Here is a 21,138-nt window from a genome sequence, read left to right as displayed (position 1 = left end):
CTACAAATCAAGGAAATTAAGAATTTAACAAATAGGCAATCAAGGACAGAAGGCCTCAACAAGAAAAGCACTCAACACATGCTTCAACTGTTGAAGCAATTACAGTGACACTGATAAGGTTCAATGTTAGGCAACTCCTTAAGTGCTTTATTGGATCAGAGCCCCAGCACACATGAAGATTCGCAGAACAGTGGCTCACATGAATCATACCAGCATACACAAAACGTTTGGGCACGTTAAGAAACAGGCCAACAGTTTCTCCTCAGCATAGCCTGTATCTCAAAGCAAGTAATGGACCAAAATCCATCAGAGTCTTCTTCACAAGTCTAATGTTATTTTGTAAAATACCACAAATTCTATCTATATTTTTTTAGAGAAAAGTATTTATTGTAAATAAAAATCATGCTGATTCTCTTGCATCACAAATGTCAATACAGATTCAGTATTCAATGTCCTTAAATTCCTGAAAGTTGTTCAAAATTTCCTTCTGTAGAAAACAAGAAAATTCTCCAGTGTTTCCCACTTAAATTAAGAGCACATTGAACAGTGCTAACAGAGGCTACATACCCACTGCAAACACAGCCATTAGCTTGTACTGAACTGTCACACTGTGTCAACACAGAGGCTTTCCAAAGTTCTGGAATACATTCATTCCTTCAGAAGACTTTCTAGCATGGCAGAAGCACTTCCAGAAGAAGATCACTTACTTCCAAAATAGCTTTATCTCCTGTGAGACTCCACAGTGCCAAAAAGAAAATCAGCATTCCTTGGACGCAAGCAGCGATGAGCATCTAGTTCCCAAGATGACTGAAATACCACATGGCTTTCTCCCTTTGTCCCAAGTCAAGCATGTCACTGCAAACCAACCGACAAGCTGTTTTCCACATCAGCTGTCCGAAGCACGCAAGGCTTTTCAGGCCCAGAATCTGAAACTTGTGCACACTTGTACCCTCAAGCACTCGCACCATCCCAAAAAGCACTCTTAGCAAAATTGCAAAAGTAGGACGAGAAAAAGAAGTAATAAACTGCAGTCATCCAGACCTCTTCATAAGGGCCTCTTTCTTGCCGTCCTTATCAGTAACTAAGCTCCCTCTAAATGCATGCCCCTGTGTGTAAGGCCCTGTGGCCTCTGCTGGTGCCCTCCTGCAGACCTGCTCTGCAGCTGGAAGCGGGCAGGTGATGCCAAGCACCTGTACACCTCGACATGGCTCCAGCCTGGCCCCAGCCTGGCCCAGCAACAATCACTGCAGCCCGCCTGCATCTGCTGGCTCTGCAGCTCTGATGAATTGATCTGGATAGGCTGGACCGATGGGCTGAGGCCAACTGTATGAGGTTCAACAAGGCCAAGTGCCGGGTCCTGCACCTGGGGCACAACAACCCCAAGCAGTGCTACAGGCTGGGAGATGAGTGGCTGGAAAGCTGCCTGGCAGAGAAGGACCTGAGAGTATTGGTCAACAGTCGGCTGAATATAAGCCAGCAGTGTGCTCAGGTGGCCAAGAAGGCCAACAGCATCCTGGCTTGCATAAGAAGCAGTGTGGCCAGCAGGTCTAAGGAGGTGATTGTCCCCCTCTACTCGGCTCTGGTGAGGCCGCACCTCGAGTACTGTGTTCAGTTGTGGGCCCCTTGCTACAAGAAGGACATGGAGGTGCTCGAGAGAGTCCAGAGAAGGGCAACGAAGCTGGTGAGGGGTCTGGAGAACAAGTCTTACGAGGAGCGGCTGAGGGAGCTGGGATTGTTTAGCCTGGAGAAGAGGAGGCTCAGGGGAGACCTCATCGCTCTCTACAGGTACCTTAAAGGAGGCTGTAGAGAGGTGGGGGTTGGTCTGTTCTCCCACGTGCCTGGTGACAGGACGAGGGGGAATGGGCTAAAGTTGCGCCAGGGGAGGTTTAGGTTGGATATTAGGAAGAACTTCTTTACTGAAAGGGTTGTTAGGCATTGGAATGGGCTGCCCAGGGAAGTGGCTGAGTCACCATCCCTGGAGGTCTTCAAGAGACGTTTAGATGTAGCCCTTAGTAATATGGTTTAGTGGAGGACTTGTTAGTGTTAGGACAGAGGTTGGACTAGATGATCTTGGAGGTCTCTTCCAACCTAGACGATTCTGTGATTCTGTGAATTAAAACGAGCCAAATTCAGCTAATTCGTAACATCCTCCTAACCTATCTCATTTTGACCCAAGCGGGTGAGGGAGCATTTGTCTGAGAAGCTCTTGACATGGACGAGCAGCTTCTCCAGCTGGCAGGGCACCGAGCATGGAGCAAGCCCAGGAGGCAGTATCAGCACCCATGACCAGAAACAGAAGCAATTAAACAAAGGGAAAGTAGATGTTGCCTGCAACAGCCTCAGCGTGGGGGCAGGGAAGTATTATTTACTTTCCCGGAAATACGAATGCAACAGAAACCATTCTGGGGAAACCAAAATTGTGCATAAACTTTGTTTTTTAGGGTTTTATCCAAGAGGAAAAACAGGATTAGGTGATAAAGAGGAAAAGCAGAGAGAAAGAAGTGTCTGGTTTGGCTTGCAAACATCTCTTCAATTATGGGTAAAAATACAGGAAAGATTTTTTGCCTTTTTTGTTTGACTTTGTTTTTGAAGGGAAACTGATAGACTGAGATGAAAATTAACATCTTACAGAAAGGGAAAAGTTTAGTAGGAAATCAGAACTCTGCACATAAAGGGTGCTGCACAGCTACAGGCGCTATCAATCTTACCAGTGGATGCAGAATAACTCCTAGATGAACTCAAGGCTCTGCATCATTCCCTCACCCTCCTCCCACACTGAAAAAAAGCACCCCAAAACTCCCCGACACACACAGCCCAATCTCCCTGATTTCTCTAAATGTCTGCCTGAAACTAATCTGGCAGTTCCAGCCCAGGTCCCTTGTGCCTTGGGAAGACAGGCTGCTGAACACTACTCACGGGCAGCCCACGTTCCCCAGGGGTATTTCCCTGGAGCCAGTCCTCAGCGGCAGGGGGTCGCTCACCACTGGCCAAGTGTAAAGCTGCCCACGCCGTCACTCTGCACAAGTAGCATAGCGTTCCCCCGGGCAGAGCAGGGAACCGGGGAGGTCAAAGTGACTGCTGCGGTGGCAGAATGAACTGAAAACAGCTTCTGAGCCAAACAGTTGCGACTTGCACTTTGTGGCAAAACAGAAGTCACAATTATAGCAGCATCCAGAAAGCAGCCATTTTCATAAACATACGCTTTCGGACTTGGAAAGATTTTATTTATTTGACCAGACCAAAAAAAAAAAAAGTAACATTCTAAACCCCTGATTTGCTCTAAGCTCTTTCCTCTGAGGTTAATTGTCTCTTAGGACAGACGTGTATATCTCACCAGTGTTCCACAGTTTCTCCATGGGCTTTTACTTCTGCCTGCCTAATACCTCTCTCACTGTAGATTCCAAAATACCATCTATAAAACTTCAGAAATCCCCAAAACTTGCTGCAAAAAAGGAGGTCTATTTTATTTCCCTCTCCTACTTGCATTTGAACTATTTCAGTACCAACACGGCTAACCAAAATGATCAGCAAAGGACTAATCACTGCCAAACAGTGTCAGAGTTTCCTCTCACATGAACACCCAAGCATTAGAAAAACACTAGCATGGAAGTAATTAAAAACACCCTGAAAATAGAAATGTAAGCACGCAGTGCAGATTGCCAGCTGACAGTACAGGAGGAAGGAACAAGCTATCATCTGATCTTTCTTTAATGACAGTTTAAGCATTTGACACTTTTCTGCAATCACTGTTAAAAAACTAATCTTCAGAATTTGTGTTGCCCAGTATTTTTCTAATTACTCCAAAGAACAGTTTGCTTTTTTGCTTCTGACAAAATAGCTGTTCAGCCAAAGCATTCTTGGATGGACTTTTATTAACTTAAACATGATTCTGAGCAAAACTGTTCAAGTTCAGTTATTTTTTCTATTACGTACTAGGCTACTCAGCTATAAAATACATATTCCTCATTTAACATTGCGCCCTGACAGATGAGAGCATCTCCCTAGCAACAATCACTAGCACACTTACAGCCAAAGGCTAGAAAAACATTTAAGAAACCTACAATAGCCTTGTACAGGAAATGCTATTTTGAAAAACTAACACAAAACACAGAGTAAAATGTAGGACTATCATGTTCATCTAGATTTTTTTTATTATACTTTTATTTTATATTATTTGTAAGACCATCAGGGAAAACAAATACAGGGGAAAATCAAGGTAGGTGATGCTTTAAGCAAGCAGTTTTGAAAAGTTATTTCAAGAAAACAACGGGGCAATGAATCACAGGGAAAGAGTAATGTCAAGGTCTTCATTCTCTGAACAGATTCTCCATGAAAACCAGCAGCAAATTATTCCTTCCACTTGACAGACACCTGAGTAGGCTCACTTCTGTTCCTTTCTACATCTCTGAACCAGATGTCTGGACCCCACTGCCTGCATAAGCTGCAGTGCGAAGGCTACACGAGGCTAAACTGCTGGAATTAGCTATGAATAAACCAACAGCTTTATGCAGAGAAAGACTTGAAGAAAAGGAAGGTTGATTCAAAACTCCAGGAAGCACCTGGAAACCACCATTCTGGTTCTGCTTGATATTCTCACCACTTCCAAAAGCCATAGACTGCAGTCAAGACTAACAGGGTTCATTTCTAACAGTACAGATTTAAGCTAAAATCAAAGAAAAAGAAAAGGGAAAAAGAAAAAAAGAAAAGAAAAAAAAATCTGCAAAAAGACCAAGTTCAAGTGGACAGTTTTTTACTGTTAAAACAATTAGCTACTACATGTTTGCAGCTGCTTACCATCATTCTGTCTAGAACAAGCCAATTTGAAGAACGACAATTCCTCTGTGGGCAAATCATGGCCAAAATGCTGCTTCCTTACTCTCACTGCTGAGACCTATAGTGAAACTTTATTTCAAGCACAGTCAGATGCTGAATAAAAGCTCCTGCTCTGTAAAGACTCTTCAAAAAAGGAAACTCTACAGAGAGTAAAAATATGCAGCTTTCAGCTGTTCTCATTCATTTTCTCAGTACACAAGAAAACAATGTCCCTGAGTAACCTGCACATTTGGAAAAATTACCATACATTTAGAAAATTTAAAATCACCTGCTGGAGATAATTATATTTCAGACTAATAATTAGGATTACATTCAAGTCCTGAATCTCCAACTTCCAAATATTTTCTATTCTGTTATGTGTTAATTGTTAAGAACATGATTAATATTATCATTCCAGAAGTTTATAGGCATGGTGCTTGCATATCCCAGGCACAAACATATGCCAAGTTACATACCAAGGCATTGACGTCCTCAGTCTTGTAGATCAACATCCGAATCTCTTCTGGATCACCACTGAAAATCGCTTGGACCAGTGGAGGCTGGTAAAACAAAGGAGAAGAAACAGTATTACAGCTTTGTTTGTTTTCTGTTTAAAAGGAGAATATATTATTTCTCCTAATACTTACTAAAGCAGCCCACAGACACTGTGAGCATGACCCCAGTAACAAGCCAACAAGAGCATCTCATCAGGAGGAGCTATCAGCTTGCTTGAGGATAATCCAAAATCACGAGTATGCGCACACACACTCATTATATGTGCAAACAAACAAGGACCCCCATCAGAATAGCAACTTTTGTCAACAACACACAATTAGCCCAGATGTTCTCTCTGGCATGTACAGGAAAAACTAATTACATCAGATATTGCTGTGTGCTTGCTGTTGGCACAGATTAATGGTCATGCAATACACATTTAGAAACAGAACATTATCCAGATAATGAATTTCTGGGCAATTACTAAACATCTTGTGTCTTTTTACTGAATAAATATGCAATACGCACAGTTAATTTTAACCACCCAAGAAGTGAAATAATTATCGCATTGTTTCAAGTGTGTTATTATGCTATTATGGATCAGAATGCACAAATAAATAATCAGGCATACAGGGGTTAGAACGTGCCACGCTCACTCCACTCCTTCAGCAGCGCCCGCGTCACTGCTGCACACGGAGCTGCTGCACTACACGTCCAGAGCTGGCAGCCTCTGTCCTTCTGCCTGGCTTTGCACTGGGCCCCCAGCAGCAAGTATCCGAGTTACTAACCAAGCTGGCAGAACACAATCTACTCAATTTAAAACCAAACCAAACCCTCCCTCGCCGCTGAAGACTCAGAAAAAGAAAGGGACAAATTACAAAGATACTTGTCCCCTGAAGATGTTAGAAACAGGATGTGGCCCCAGCTCCAGCTGCCCCTCCTGAAGGCAGTGTCCTACCTGGGGCAGCTGCTGCCAGCCTGGGGGCTCGCTGCCCACCTCCAGGTTGCCTCCTGCAAACAGCAAAGATGTTTGTGATGCCATGCAACCACCAGAACTTAAAATAACCCTGCAAAATGGAAGCACGCATGGCTACTTGAGCACATAAGACCACAGCATCTCTCCAGACTCTGCAAAATGTAACTATCTTGTAAACAGGTTATCTCAAAATTCAGAAACAAGCTGGAAAAGGAAATCATTATTTGCAATCTTTCCACTGCAATATTCATCATACTCAAACCTGGAAAATCTATTTCTAAGTTAATGGTGTCTATTTTAAAACATATTAATCCCTTATGTCCTTAAGAAAGATTCACATTGGAATTTTACTCTTGCCACTCCTCCAACAGAAAAAGGACTAAAGCAGCATCTTTTACCACAGCTGCCTGATATGTTTCATCACAGTGTGGTCTTATGTATTGCGGCAGACGCTTGAAAAAGGAAAAAAAAAAAACGCATTTCATTTGAACCATTTGCCATGCTTCCTTCCCAGCCCGTGCCAGCTCAGCCACAGAACATTTCCCACAGGGGGATGCAGAAACCAAAGCTTCAAGTCTGCTCTGTCCTCCCTCATCTGCCAAACTCAAACACGTCAGAACTTAACTAAGAGTGAGATATTGCCATTCCTGCAATTGTTTGTACCAAAAGAAATTGTTTCAAGTGATTTCTTATGCCCACTGGCATGCCAATGGAAATTAGTATTTCCTAGATTTACTGTACACCTCTCACTAGCTGCTAGGAAGAACCAGTGAATAAGAACTGTCACAGAAAAACATTTCCCTTTCACGTGCATTTATTGTAATATTTAAATAACAAAATAATCAGGAAAGCAGAGAATTCCTCAGCTGCAAGCCAAAGGGCAGCACTGCCCAGTGGCCAAGCACCAGCTACCCCTGGCACCTTGGACCAGCCGCTGCCACCACTCGCAGGTGCAGCCCACAGCCTGGACCCGACACCAGCAGAAACATCCAGCCAACCTACAGTCTACGGGATTGTTAGAAGTGATTGCATACTGTCACAGGTATTGTTTTTCTTTCAATCAGGGAAGCTAAAATGCTGTGTATTGCTCTATTTTAAAAAAAAAAAAAAAAAGGAAAAAAAAAAGAGGGAAGTCTAAAGCAAGGCAGTTTGACCCATTTTTGGCCAAAAATCTGAATTAGACTCCTGGTTTTACAGGAAATGCTTGAATTAGCATCAGCTACTTGACACAGAACACAGACTGAGCATAACGCTGCATTCTGTAGACCTCTGATACATAATAAGACCCCCACCTAAATTTTCATCCAACATCCTGCATTTAGCTTGCTGTATCAAACCCCAGTATTTAGTCTACCTCTGAAGTAAGTCTCACATTGCTGAAACACATGAGCTAGCTGCCATACACCCGTCCACAAAGGCCTTAGTCCTTCAGACTTTTCTCCATGAGAAGCTCTTTCTGCAAGTTACTCACAACAGAATCTATCACTGCTAATTGCAGCAGCAAGAGGCAGGTAGCAGAGAGAGATCAGGGCCTGGGATGGGAAAGAAGAAAGAAAACCAGTAGAGGCTAACATCCATCTTGAGTCACTGCTGTGCAACTTTCTCAAATTGGCCATGTTTCCACTTTACTAGTTCATGAGTTTGCTTCACTTTTAAAGACACTAGTTTTGAAGCGAGAAACACTTCACTGTTAAGGAATTTTTCCTACCAATTGCATTAAGACCTGCCAGTGTGTGTGAGATGCTCAGTCACGTATAATGATCTGTTTAGGAAAAATATGTCAGAAGAAAATTGCAGCACTGTTGCTGCAATTAGGGGTGAGAGCCGAGAATGTGCATCTGCTAATCAGCACAGGGAGAAAGGTGCTGTTCTGCTCAGCAGCTGCCAGCAAACAATGGAGCCTGTGCAGTTACGTGCGGGTTGGTGACGGATATCCAATGACCTGAACAGATCGCTTTATTGATCTGCTATGGTAACCATGCTTATGCACGAATGACTTCAACTTTAAATAACTTTTTTTTACTTATTTATTTATTCCTGAAGGGCAGGTGACAAAGCTTTCTAGTCATCAGAGTACGGTATATTTGTGCAAATAATAGCTAAAACCTGTGATAGCTAAAACCTGTGACAGCATAATTAGTGAGCTATTTCATTAGCATAAATATCTTGCTTCAATATCCTTCAAGTTCAGAAGTTGGTAAATACTCAGGCTGAGGAGAAAACAAAAAGCAAGCGTAGCACAGCTTATGTGTAACTATTACTAGAAATAAAGAGGGGTACGGATGTTGGAATGACGAACAACTGTTTCATCAGCTCAGTTCTCCAGAGTGTTCAAATTCTTAAAGAGAGTTTCAGCTGGGAGTCTCCACATTTTTTTCTGAAAATACACACCAGCAGCTACCAAAAAAACTTGCCATGTTACTTTTCATTATCCTCCATAGATCCGACAGACAGCACAAAGGAAAGCAGAGGCTATCACCATGCTGCATTCCTGGGTCTCTGAGCCGCAGATCAGAAGAAGCATTTGAGTGGACTGTCCCAAGTATCATTTTAATTACTGCCAGAAGTGGCTGCTGAAGCGCTCAGCAAAACAGTTAGCACTTGGTCAAGTAACTGTGACATATATTAAATATTTTATCTTGATTCTAGGTATCCCGACTCACTAACAAGGACTTCTCGTTTAAGACAACCTTTCATTCTGACAGGAGCTGGTGGCAGACAGGTGAAGGATGATCGATTTCCACACCTGTTTGATACTATTCTTTGGTCTTGTGAGTGAAAAGTGAAAATATTGATCATTTACTTGTTCCAACTGCATTACAGCAGCTTACTGGACCAAACACATGGATGTGTCCATGAAACCATTTCTCTTCAGCTGGCAAGAGCACGTAGCAAGACACACAATTGTCTCAAAGCAACCGATTTTGTCAGGGTTTTGCCCAACACCTCCCTTTTTCCCCGCATGTACTCCCATTACTCAAGATTACAAAGCTGTCTGTAGTGTCACATTATGCACATGTATTTCCTTCCACTGGTTGCAGTACAAAGCCCATGTCTCTTCCGAATTCGCATTTAGAACTTTCTCCTACGCATACAACATGGAAATGTCCGAAATACTGCTTTAACTTGTAAGTCTTACAAATGGGAAGTTGTAAACTGGATTTCTCTAAATTCTTGGAGTACATTTCCCTGTCACTTAGTATGTACACATTTTATGGAGAATCCATTCTGCATACAGAAATTACCCAACACCAGTCATTTTTAATAGACCCAGTAGCCTGCTTCACTTGCATGACTAGTCAGCCTGCTAGCACATTTTGGGGACTAATCACTAGGTAAAAACAAAGAAAAGTTTACTTTGAATTTGTTATTAAAGACAGTATTTCTGTTACTGGAATTTCTATATACAGTGCCTTCTGACATGAAAGTCCTTTCACTGAGCTGGTATTTGGAGAAGAAGGTGCTTGGATTATTGCTAAGGGGTGTTTCAGAGCTATTACAGACTTTTCCTGAGCAACTCCTAAGAAATATTTGTCCAAGCTACGGAAAGACTGGTAGAGAGGATCAAATCCGTAAATATGGTATATTGGTAATCTGAGAGCACTATGGCAAACTGGCAATATTGTTCCATGATCAGATAGACTTACCCAGGAGATTTATACTTACCAGATCAATAAATACCCTGGACACTGCAATATTTCAAATATGGCTGGAAAAAAAAATCAATTAACTTACTTTTATGTTTTCAAGTGTGTTTGTTCTGGTTTTGGAAGGTAGATTATTTGTCAATTATTTGTCAGGGTTGTGCATAATCCACTGCGGAAAGTATATGTCTACACATTGCTGCTTAGTTCAGTTTGCTCCTCTGTGCTCATGCACCAAAAAAGTGATTGATGTGATACAAAACAGAAGCATTCAACAAAACATAAATTAACAGTCCGAAAAGTAAGAGAAACTCAAGGTAGGTGGGATGTCCAAGCTTCAAAAGGTCTTTGCATTGCTTTTAAGCTATTTTTTAAAGTATGCAAAAGAGCTGGGCTCTGGTGTTTTCCCCAGAGCAGCTGTTTGACAGCTGGCTGCCACGCTGTAGCGTAAGCTGCTCAGAGAAACATGCTGACATTTATGTTTCTTTGTAAAAAGTGTCAGCTTTTCTCTTTGTAGCTCTCCAGTAATTTCTCTCCATGTCACTATAGCAGCCTCTTTTTACTTAGTGTCTCCAAAAGCTCAGGCTGCATTCACCCTTCAGACCACAGAGAGGTCGTGGATGTTGCCGGCACATGGCACCACTGGAAACGTGCTTAGGGAGTGGTGGGGAGGCCGGCACCATTCAATTTGCTGCTATGCAAAGAGCGTAGGAAAAAATGTATACATAAACCATAACTAGAGCACATTCAGCGTCAAGAGCAACTTCATACCTAAACTTTAGAGAAGGATGAGGTAGGGGGGGAGACAATGCAGCATCTCCTCACCATGGGCAGAGGCAGCCTCCTGTGGAGGGGAATCCAAGGAAAGCTGCTGGCAGTGGCCCTGAACCTCCCTCTCAGAGAAACATTTTGTCTTTGCTGATTGTAGGAAGAGACTTGCAGGACTCGTCCTCCCCTTCCCTCAGGGAAGGCGGCTTTTCGGGAGACACCACGTGTCAGTGGGATCATTTGGTAGCTGGGCAAGCAAAGGAAGAGAAAGCAAGAAGGGTGACTGGTGCCTGAGGGTCTGTCCCTTCATTCTGTTGATGCAAATGGTGAATGGCAACTTCATCAAAACGTGAAGAAATGCTAAATGACCAAATGCTGCAATACTACAGCAAGCACCTGCAGCCACCAGTGTGGTCTAAGCCAATAGGAAGGGCACAGAGCATTAATGCTACCAGCAGAGGATGTCTGCAAAGGCACTCAGTGTGTTACAAACAATGCTGCGTTTGTTTCCAGTGCCTTCTCCCCCTTCCTGGTGATCAGTTAAATGCTCCGTAATGCCTAAGTGGTTCTGGATTTTAAGTAATTGTTCACAAATGTCTGAATAATTCACAATATGCTGGCATAGTCTGTAGGCAGTTCCTACTGGGGCATGAGCTCAGCCTTTCCCATAGCAGCCTCATGAACAGAGACTTGAATATTTCCAGAAATACTTACAAATAGTTAGAATACAGTGATTTATAAATTATCATCAGGTACTGTCATTGCTGGTGGCATTTCTAAAAACAGAGTTTAATCATTGGTGTACATTTTTAGAGGGATGACAATTAACCACAAGCCATCAAACAGAAATAGAGCAGCTCCAGCTTGGCTGCTTGCACAGACCATGAAGCCACCTGTCTTCTGAGAGCACTCCCATCCCTCGGGTAGAATCTGATCAGGTTTAGAGGCTTGAAATACAGGCCTAAGAAAACACGAGAAAACACCATTATGCACCTTGATTACAGAAAAAACAGTCTTTAGCTTTATCCACACAAGTGTTTTTTCCAAAACTACAAGTTCTCTCTCATTATAGATATTGTACATCATTAAGGGAAGGGGGAAAGAAAAAAGGCGGATGAAGTAGTTGCAGCAAAGATGCTTGAAACCAGACTATCAGATGACAAGCTGAAACACACCCTCCACTAAGGCATTTGCTTCGCAAAAGGGCAACCCGAAGTGCTTAGAGCAGAGCCCCATCCTGCACCACACCACGTCCTGTATGGGGCCAGGATCTGGCAATGCGGCTGTGCTCCCACAGCTTTTGGTGCTGTGCCGCCGGCCAGCCAGACCCAGGCACTCTCCTACGCACCCCCCACAAACAGCTCGGCGTCTCCAGCCAGACAGAGACGGTGACAGATCTGATTCTATAATTAAACATGACCTCAATTAATCATTTAGTAAGTGACGTGCAAACCAGAGGAAACTTCAGTTCGCTTTCCCATGAGCACGCTGCCTGTGAAGCAGCACGAACAAAACCCTTCACACCCCTGCCTCCTTGCAATCCCTGCACCCTTCATTTTGGTCCTCTCTTTGCCTGGCCCTCTCCCCTCCTCTAAGCACCTTCTCCAAGCCATTTAAACCTTTGCCTCTCTACTTGCCCCATGTCTGTGCCCCTAGAGCAGGGGAGCTGGAGATTTTAGGATGATGCACACTTGAACACCTTCCAATGCAAACACACACTGTCCAGAAAGCACTTCAAACAAGCAAGAAGGAAAGAAACCACAAGCAAAATGGGGAAAAACACTACCACATATTGAGACAGCTGAAACTTCAACACATTTATTCAGTCAAGCTTTCACAATACTGAAAAAGGAAAAGAGTCAAGACTAATTCTGCATGTGTACTGCAGCACCGAGCCCAGTATTTCTGTTCACACAGTCCTCGATATGCCAGTCTGGACAGTGCAAAACAAGCCTCTCTGCAGACCTATTTCTGGCAGCTAGCTTGGCTCTAGATCTTGGCTGCCTCCCATTTTTCATTACGAAGCCTATCAGCTGCCCCCAGAATTGCTTATGTTTCCAGGTGAAACAAAGGTTACATCCTGCCGTTCCTGGAATCCTGAAATTCTTCTGCACGCAGAATATGCTGCAAGTGTCCTACGTTTTGTTAAACTTAACAGTTAAGGCATCAAAATAACTCACGGCATGTTAAATTTAGATCACTTCTAAAAAGGAAGAGAGCTAAGCCACTTTAATTCAGCTCACTTAATGGCCTTTCTTCCATTCTCATTACTGGAGATTGTCCACTGGTCTCAATTTGAATTTGTTTGTTTTTTTCCCTATTTTTAGTGGTGTAGTTTCTTTTTTGTTTGTTTGTTTGTTTTTAAGGGCCTGCAGATCATATCAGAAAATTATTTAATAAATGCTGTCTTGAAGTTACATTAATCAAGTGGAGACAGACTCAGCATGCTGCAGACTAGTGAAAATAAGAAAACATTTTTTCAAGGACACAAAAATAAATATAGCAGCTTAATATTCATTACATTCACCAGTATTCATTTGTTACCCATTTTAGCAGAGAGAAGTCTGATGCAGACAGCTTAATAAGACTTGTTGGAATATCTACAAAGACTGAGGATAATCGATCTAATGGTATACTAGATTTTTCTTGTCCTCTTGAATTTATTTCTTCAAAGCCCTGGGGATGATTCTGTCTTGACACAAATTGCCTATTGGGTAACCTCATGTCAAACATGTGTGTCAATGATGACTATTCTTCCCCCCTCCCCCCCCCCCCTTTTTTTTTTCTATAATCCATTTATCATCTAGGAAGGAGCAGGGAAGAAGCACCAATGTCCCTGAAGAAGCCAGTAACCACCTGGCTCTCGCTGCTCATCTCCAATCCCATCTAGGCCGCCCATCCACATGCACAGGCAGTGGGGACCCTCACAAGACACGCTTCCAGCCGAGCTCTCAGTCGGTGCACACCAGCTTTAGCCAGGCATGAAGCGCCGTACCACATTACACCACCAAGCCTGCGTGCCCCACTGGGAGGCCAGCAGCTTTCAGAAGAGCCCCTGCTTTCTCCCAGCCAGAAGCATGGCTGGGGCCAGCCCGGGAGGTGAGGTTAGGAAAGTGGAGAGAAATAAAACCACCTGCCACAGGGCCGAGCTGTGGCAACCCCGGTGACAGATCTGCTGCTTGCTGGAGACTGAAAAATGAAGCAGTGAGGAGAGAAGCTCAATTGCAAAACATCAGCCCTACTGAGAGCTTCATTTCCTGCTGCAATTCAAATATGTTTCAAGCACATCAGGATTATTTCCTTTTTTTTTTTTTTTTTTTTCTTTTGACCAATTGCATAGGTTCTGAATGCCAGAAGATTAAGAAAAAAAATAAAACCAATTCTGAGTGCAGGGGGAAATCCTCTGGAGGACAACCAGATTCATGCTGGCTGCAGCCGCCCTCCTAAACTAATACATCTCCTCTGGAGACTGCTGACTTCTTGCCTTTGCCCTACTGTATCAGTAGCAACAGCAACCAAAAAAATAAAAAGAGGAGAGAAACGGAAACGTTGCAAGCTTATCTCCTTTCAGCCTATTAGTTATGAAACCACGACTTACCCCTCTCCTCCCCGCTGAGGTAAGCGCGAGCAGAGGCCTCCCCACCACAGGGAGGGCACTACCTCATGGCCTCCCGCCTCCAGGGCACCGAGGGCAGCCTCCGTGCGGCCTACAGGAAAATGCTCCGGCACCCGTCCTGCTGTAACTAACTGCTTGGTCTGACAAGCTTCAGCCCGCCCTGACACTCATCATCCACTCGAATATAAACTCTTTCATTTTTACGAAATTAATCCTGATTTAGAGCACTGGAAAGTGACATCTGAGCCTGTAAGATCTTACTCAAAAAGATTAGGACTTCCGCTGGTTAGCCGTGTCTGTTTTATATTAACGTACACACGAAGAGGACAAATATGAAACAGAGAAAGCCTTAATAAATTTGCAGATATTTCTAAACTACAAGTGACTGCAAGTACATTGGAGGCAGGATCAGAATTTACAACCACCTCAAGAAATTACACAAACAAGTGGGCCAGAGGGAGGAGAGGATACTATTCCCTGTGGAAGAGAACACAGCCTGCCTTTTAGCAATAAATCCACAGCAGCTACACAGCAGTTTGGTGTAAGACAGAACTTGAAACTGCAGCTTGCGAACCGAATGCAAGTGAACAAGATTATGAAAGAGGAAGAGACCTTAAAATAGTGATGCAGTTTGCAAAACCCCAAACAGGCCTTCTGTGCAGCTCTGTACTGCTGTTAGGCTTCAACTGGAGTGAGACACTTGGTTTCGGGAAACACATTTTCAGGGAACTTCAGGACCAAAATAGAGCTCTAAAACATGACTTACAAGGAAAATCCAAGCAAACTGGAGACATTCAGCATACACAGAACAAAATTTAAAGGGAAGATGAGAACTTATTAAAAGGAATCTGAAGAAAATTTAAGGGATTATGGGATATTTTTAAAGGGATAATTCAATGCAATATGTAGACAGTTGATACTACAACACTCACCTGTTTTCCACATCCAAGACACACAAAGAGGTTTCATCCTGCTCGATTAAAATCAGTGTAAACGAGGACTTTGGTTACCAACTCATCAGAGTTATTGTGGGTGAACCGCAGAAGACCATTTCAAAAACAGATCTAACCCAATGGTGACTGAAAGTCAAAAGGACCCTTTTTAGCAGGCTTCAGTAGGCAAGAGACTGAACGTATGAAAGCAAAAGAGCCCAGACAAAGTTCACACCACACTGACATAAATGCAAAGCTTAATGCAAATATGATAAGCTACAGTGGGACTGCAGTTCCAATAAAAAGCGAGGAACGCACACTATTTAGCATTTCAGCTGGATATTACACCATAAAAGGGACAGTTATTTAAATGGTGTGGCACATGGTGCTACAGAAATTTCTGCCAAAATCAATAAAAATACATGTACCTCAAAAAGTTCAAGGGGGAGGCGAGTGTCCTCGGGGAGAAGCACACAAACACGTGGCATGATTCCAGCAGAACTTCAGACCCCGTTTGGTTCACATGTCAGTAGGTAATTACAGCTATGGTTTTCTTCCCATGAGTTCACACGCTGAGTTTCTGTTCAGGGCGGATGTATTTTGCAGGCATGATCTCACATGTGCCTGAATCTCATCTTCCTCTTGGCACTGCATTGATGTGCAACACTTCCAGGGCCCCACTCCCACCAATGTCCAAGCCCAGCCCCAGACAACAGCAAATCTCTAGGGTCAGAAGGGTGACAAAGGAGGGACAAGACATTTTAGGGACTTGAGCAAAGTCCAAAACATCTGACTTGCCAGGTTTTGCCATTACATCACAGGCAGATCTTGCTCAGGTTCAACTTCCTCTTGCTCTGCACATCGCACACAAACCCTCCTGCAACACAGCTCTCCCTGAGGCGTCTGTGTGAGAACCCATCTGCTCTCTTGCCCAGCACAAACGCACTCCTGAAACACCCCAAAAGTCTCTCAGCAAACTTCTGCCTATGCAGCAGGTGTCAAATATACTTTAAAGAAATTAAACATGAATGCTTATGTTTCCTGACTTCTCTCGGAGTGTCAGTGCTTGTGAAGAAGACTGTAGTCAGTTGTTACCATTTTCACTAAATAATACAATCCTCTGTGGATTTTCATCTCCTGCATTTGCCTTCTGCATAGTCAGTACAAAGTTCAAATTAAAAATGTTTAAGTACTGAGGCCGATGACAGTGCCATTTCCATTAATAGCAGAGTAACTATGTATGAACACGCAAATCAGTCCATAACAACATTTCACTTCTTCCTTTGCATTAGGAGTGCTACAGTTGGCATGGAGCTCCACTCAACCACCAAAGCAGATGTTTTACCTCTATTTTGAATCTGGAACGGATTAGCTTTATTCAGCATATCCTGATAATATCCTTGTACTCGTGATCAACCAAAAGACTGAAGCTGACAGGAAAAAGAATTAAAAATAAAATCCAGCATTGCTGATGAATGCACCCTCAGGTGGTCAGAACAAAGATGTGAAATGGGAATTTTAAAAGGTTTTAAAATTGGCTTCAGTTCAGAAACCAGTTCAGGATCTGCCAAGCAGGGATCTTCTGATGGTGAGAAATCTAGCAGCTCCAAAGTGATACAAATTAAACTGAAAGTTGAGCTAGAGAGCTGCACAAAGCACCTATACTCTTTCTTTCAACAAGTTACCAAATTCTGTCTCACAAGTTATGCCTTTGCCTGCATACCCTCTGGAAATGCTGCAAGATACCTCTGAGACTACTGCCACGCTTCAGAGAATCAATACGAACCTCCCTCCAGCACTATCCAGTGCATTAAATACCTCTCCTTATCTGAGAAAAAATACTCTTGGACAAGAAGCATCAGCCAGAAGCCTAAGTGTACGCATTCTCCTCTGCTGAGGAAACAGGACACAAATTTTGCTCCTTCTCCTTCTCAAAGGAAGCATCCAGCCACGGCCACAGCTCCTTGCTGAAACACATCAAGCAAAGGCAAGAGGGAAAGGGCACAGAGCACTTCGAATTCTCTATGAAACAAAGTGCTCAGGCAAACCAGAAAGAAGAAAAAGAAGAAAACAAGCAAACAAAAAACAGAAAACCAGTAGTCTTTACAAAACCCTTTTCAAACCTCAAATGCAGGTGACATTTATAATCCCAAACCCATTTTTTATTTTGCTAGAGAGGCCGCAACTTATTAAAGCTGAAAGAGAGTTTATTCAGACTTTTATTGTAATTTAACACTTCAGCCTCTCACTTCTTTTTTGTGAACCATTTCACTTCAAAAGGGGAAAAAACTTGCTGTTCCACCTTGTTCCATTGTGCATCTTGAGTCTGATGCCAAAGGGAATGCTTACAGAAGGGAATAATTTAAGGTTTGGGGAAAGGAATTACATATTTTTTTAACACTGATGTTTTATAGAGGAAAGGGGGGACACAAATCCATATCCTGAGTCCCAAAAGACAACAAATCTCTGTTTCTGCTCCACTTCTTTTGTCAACATTCCAGTATTAGTCTCATCAAAATCATCCCAGTATGTATGAGAGTTGATGGCAAAAACTTCCAAACTACACCAAGAGACTGAGACCAGAGCTCAATGCTTTTAAAATCCTTGCCCTCTACATACAAAGTTATGTGATCTTTTGGAGAGATGGGAAAGGTTTCAGGGTGGTGGGAAAGGCTGTGCCATCTTACTAACTACATTCACCTTTGCTGTAAGGAATTAAAAATAAAAAATAATTTTATGAAAAATGTTTAAAAAGCAAACACAAAAAGGAAGTAGCCTGTTCACAGGAGTCTGCCAAACTGCTTTTGCTGAGTTTTGCACAGGGAAGTACAGGACTCTTCTGCTTGCAGCTACTTCACGTAGGCTCCAGATTCCCTTCTCCTCTGGAGTATGATGGGTATGAAGAGAGTTTCTCTACACTATCTGCAAAGTCTCATCAACCAACTGAAACTACACTGTAAATGGGACTTGCCCAAGGGGAATTCAATCCCACTGCACTCAGTTAAAATGGTGGCTGGCTGAGACAGAGAGCTTTAAGCCACAGGAATATGGTGATGTTAGCAAAAGAAAGAAAAGAATAAAAAGAAAAGAAGGTGTGGTACCCTTCTCCATCTCATTGAGATGGAGGAGGGCAGCGTTATATTGCCTGTACTGCTGTTTTCATGCAGCTTTAACACAGACAGAATCTCAAGGCAGTAACTACAGGAAGGGGATGGAAAAAGCAGCAAAGTGTTCCTGGTGGGGACAAGCCCCCAGCACCCTGCCCTTTGCTGATCTCCTACCTGGGACTTGCCAGCTCTGCGGCCTGCACCTCACATCTGACTGGACTGAACCCAGCACCACACTGGTCCTGTGGCTCCAGACCTCAGCTGGAGGAAGCCATTCTGCCACATGTTCTGAGGAAGGCAACCTGGATTTTTGGTGGTCTCCTTTATGACCTAATTCAGACCTCTAGCTCCTAAGCTGGACATCCTGTAAAATGTAGGTCAAATCCATACAACCGTAAGCAGCAGAGTGAAATACAGGAAACCTGTTGTCCCTTTCTGTGCCAAAGCAGCATGTAGACCATGGAGGAGAGACTGCATATTTCTGATGAACTCTAACTCAAATTCCTGTTCCCCAAAGCTGTTTGGGTCCTAGAGGCATTTTAAGTATTTCTTATTTAAATTTTATTTCTGTCTCTACAGAGAAGAATAAAAAGGCAAAAAAAATCCCCTCCGCATCATATCAAATATTTTAACAGATTTCCACAAACCAAGAACAAGACATTCCTAATGTAGACAGTCTTATGAAGACACTACAGTGTCACCGTGCTAAATTTTTACTCTCCCTGACAGAGCTGTCAGCTAACTTGCTGCTCTGACACAGATTCTGAGAAAAGCCTCAGGAAATACTTTAGGCAGGTTTCTCTGAAGAAAGAAAAAAACAAATCACATTTCTAAACAGCTGCACCCAGCTCTGCCAGCCCAGTCCGTTTCAGGCAACAGAAGTACCACATAGCACAGCTTGCTCTGGTAGGAGGTAACAACCAATAGTGTGCCAGTCTTTTTGCAGTTTTTCACTGGAGGGCTATGTGACTCTGGCTTTCATTCAGCTTAATGTATTGAAAGAGCAAAATTTGGCCACTACAAGGTCTGAGTTTGCCGAGCAGTGCTTGACAGAGATAAGAGGGCAGTCAGTCACAGCTGGATGTCACCATCAGCCTCCACCACGCTCAACGCAGGCTGCATTTATGCAATTATGCTCCATCCCAAACCAGCACAGTCTCTGCTGTGCAAATCCTACATTGTTCCATCCACACGACCAGTTAAGCCCTTCTTACTGTCCAAGTTCAGCTCCTTTCCCTTTCCCACTCCCCAGCTGATGTCCAACCCATCCTTCCTACAAAGCTTCCTGAGGGTTACACAGGCAGGGGAGAGGAAGAGGCCTGGGGAGCTGTGATTTTGCAGGGAAGAATTGTGATTGCTAACAAAAAAGAAGACAAATACTGGGGAGCAAAGAGTTAAAAATGCTGTGCCCTCCCTCATCTGCTCCAAACATGAGAGTGAAGATGAAGCCCCCAGTTACCTAAAAATACCAGGTTGCTCATCGCTCTCTGCAGCTTCCCTCCTGGCTACACTGGCAGTGACAGGGACTCACCTCTGCATGGCAATGTCAACTGAAAAAAGATTCGTCCTTTGTATCTGATACCACTGAATTGTTACGAGAAATAAGAGACAGACTAACTGCTTGCTAAAACAAGTTGATTTTTTTAAATGACATATGAAGAATTACATTTAAAAAAAGGCGAAAACAGAAAAGTGCGATTTAAGGCTACCACTAAAAGCCAAGCCATGAAAAGCACAGCGTAAGGGAGATTTACTGTGCATACAGACTAAACTCAGATCTGTCTTGCTTAGCTAACATGGCCCTGTTAATTACCAGCGTTAATCTGCCCAGCAGCCCTCTTGCTGTTATCAGGAACCACAGCTCAATTTTTGTGCATTCACAACGAATGCACAATCCTCAGCTTAAGAAAAGTTACTTGACAATACGCAGTTCTGAAATGAAAGCAGTTTGCCTATCATGAGTGCAATACACAAGCTTTGACTGGAAACTTAGAAAGAACATAATGAAATGGAGATTAAGAAGTGTATATATTAAAGATCACATCACCTGATAGCAAAGGCAAACTTTTACAGTTGTACAGGATAGCTTTATGAAAACTAGCAATGGTACCAAGCACGATCACTCCAGTTCAGACCACTGTATAATGCACTAGCCAAAAATCAAACACAGAACTAAAATGGCTAAGAATTCTAAAAGGTCAAGAATTACATCCTGAATTACAGTCCTCAAGTAACGCCTGAGCGCCATGAAGTAGATGTCTTTGCACATCTATGCCCAAAAGTTTATTTCAGAGCCTCTAATTTGTACTACTTTTAAAAGAAGGTGATAAGAAATGTTATTTTCACAGTTGGAAAACCACTTCTCACATTCATTTCTCCTTATCATTTCTCTCAAACATTGCTGTTCAAACACTATTATACATGCAAGGTGTAATTAAGATGCTCTAGATAAATAGGCTAACAAGAAGTCTGTTTGCATGATGGGAGGGAAAAAAAAAAAAAGCAACAGTGTCAAAAATGACCCAAGACTGGTTTCATTCATCCAGTTACAGAGCTAATGGCCAGCACTAGTGACTAGGTTTGAATACCTGCTGTATAACTAGTCCAAGGGGCTCACAGCCACCACACTTTGCACTTGGAGACAATCATGTTTTTCCACCCAGCAATCTCAAAGCACTTTCTAAGGGTGGATCCCAGCTTCCCAGGCTAAGAAATCAGCACAGAGCAACACCACAGAAAGTTGTTTTAGGACCAATTCTCCTTTCAAGCGTTTTCACGTTTTGCGCTT

The 21,138-nt window shown here is 43.0% G+C and overlaps 1 protein-coding gene across 12 annotated transcripts in view; it reads right to left on the bottom strand.

Moving 5' to 3' along the window:
• The window catches only part of ANKRD44 (ankyrin repeat domain 44), a 152,284-nt gene that overhangs the window by 73,810 nt on the left and 57,336 nt on the right, over positions 1–21,138 (bottom strand). For 10 of the 12 annotated variants that reach the window (XM_066999926.1, XM_066999929.1, XM_066999931.1 and 7 more), the window contains one exon: positions 5,289–5,372. In XM_066999926.1, the coding sequence (XP_066856027.1) occupies positions 5,289–5,372 (84 nt within the window). Of the gene's footprint in view, positions 1–5,288; positions 5,373–5,459; positions 5,600–21,138 lie in introns of those variants that run through there. The other 2 variants (XM_066999932.1, XM_066999930.1) reach the window with 2 other exon arrangements.

This window comes from Anser cygnoides, chromosome 6, assembly GCF_040182565.1.
Source record: "Anser cygnoides isolate HZ-2024a breed goose chromosome 6, Taihu_goose_T2T_genome, whole genome shotgun sequence".
In the NCBI taxonomy this organism is placed as follows: Eukaryota; Metazoa; Chordata; class Aves; order Anseriformes; family Anatidae; genus Anser; species Anser cygnoides.
The sequence above is the reverse complement of the archived record's forward strand: the minus strand, read 5'-3'. Positions and strand labels throughout refer to the sequence as shown.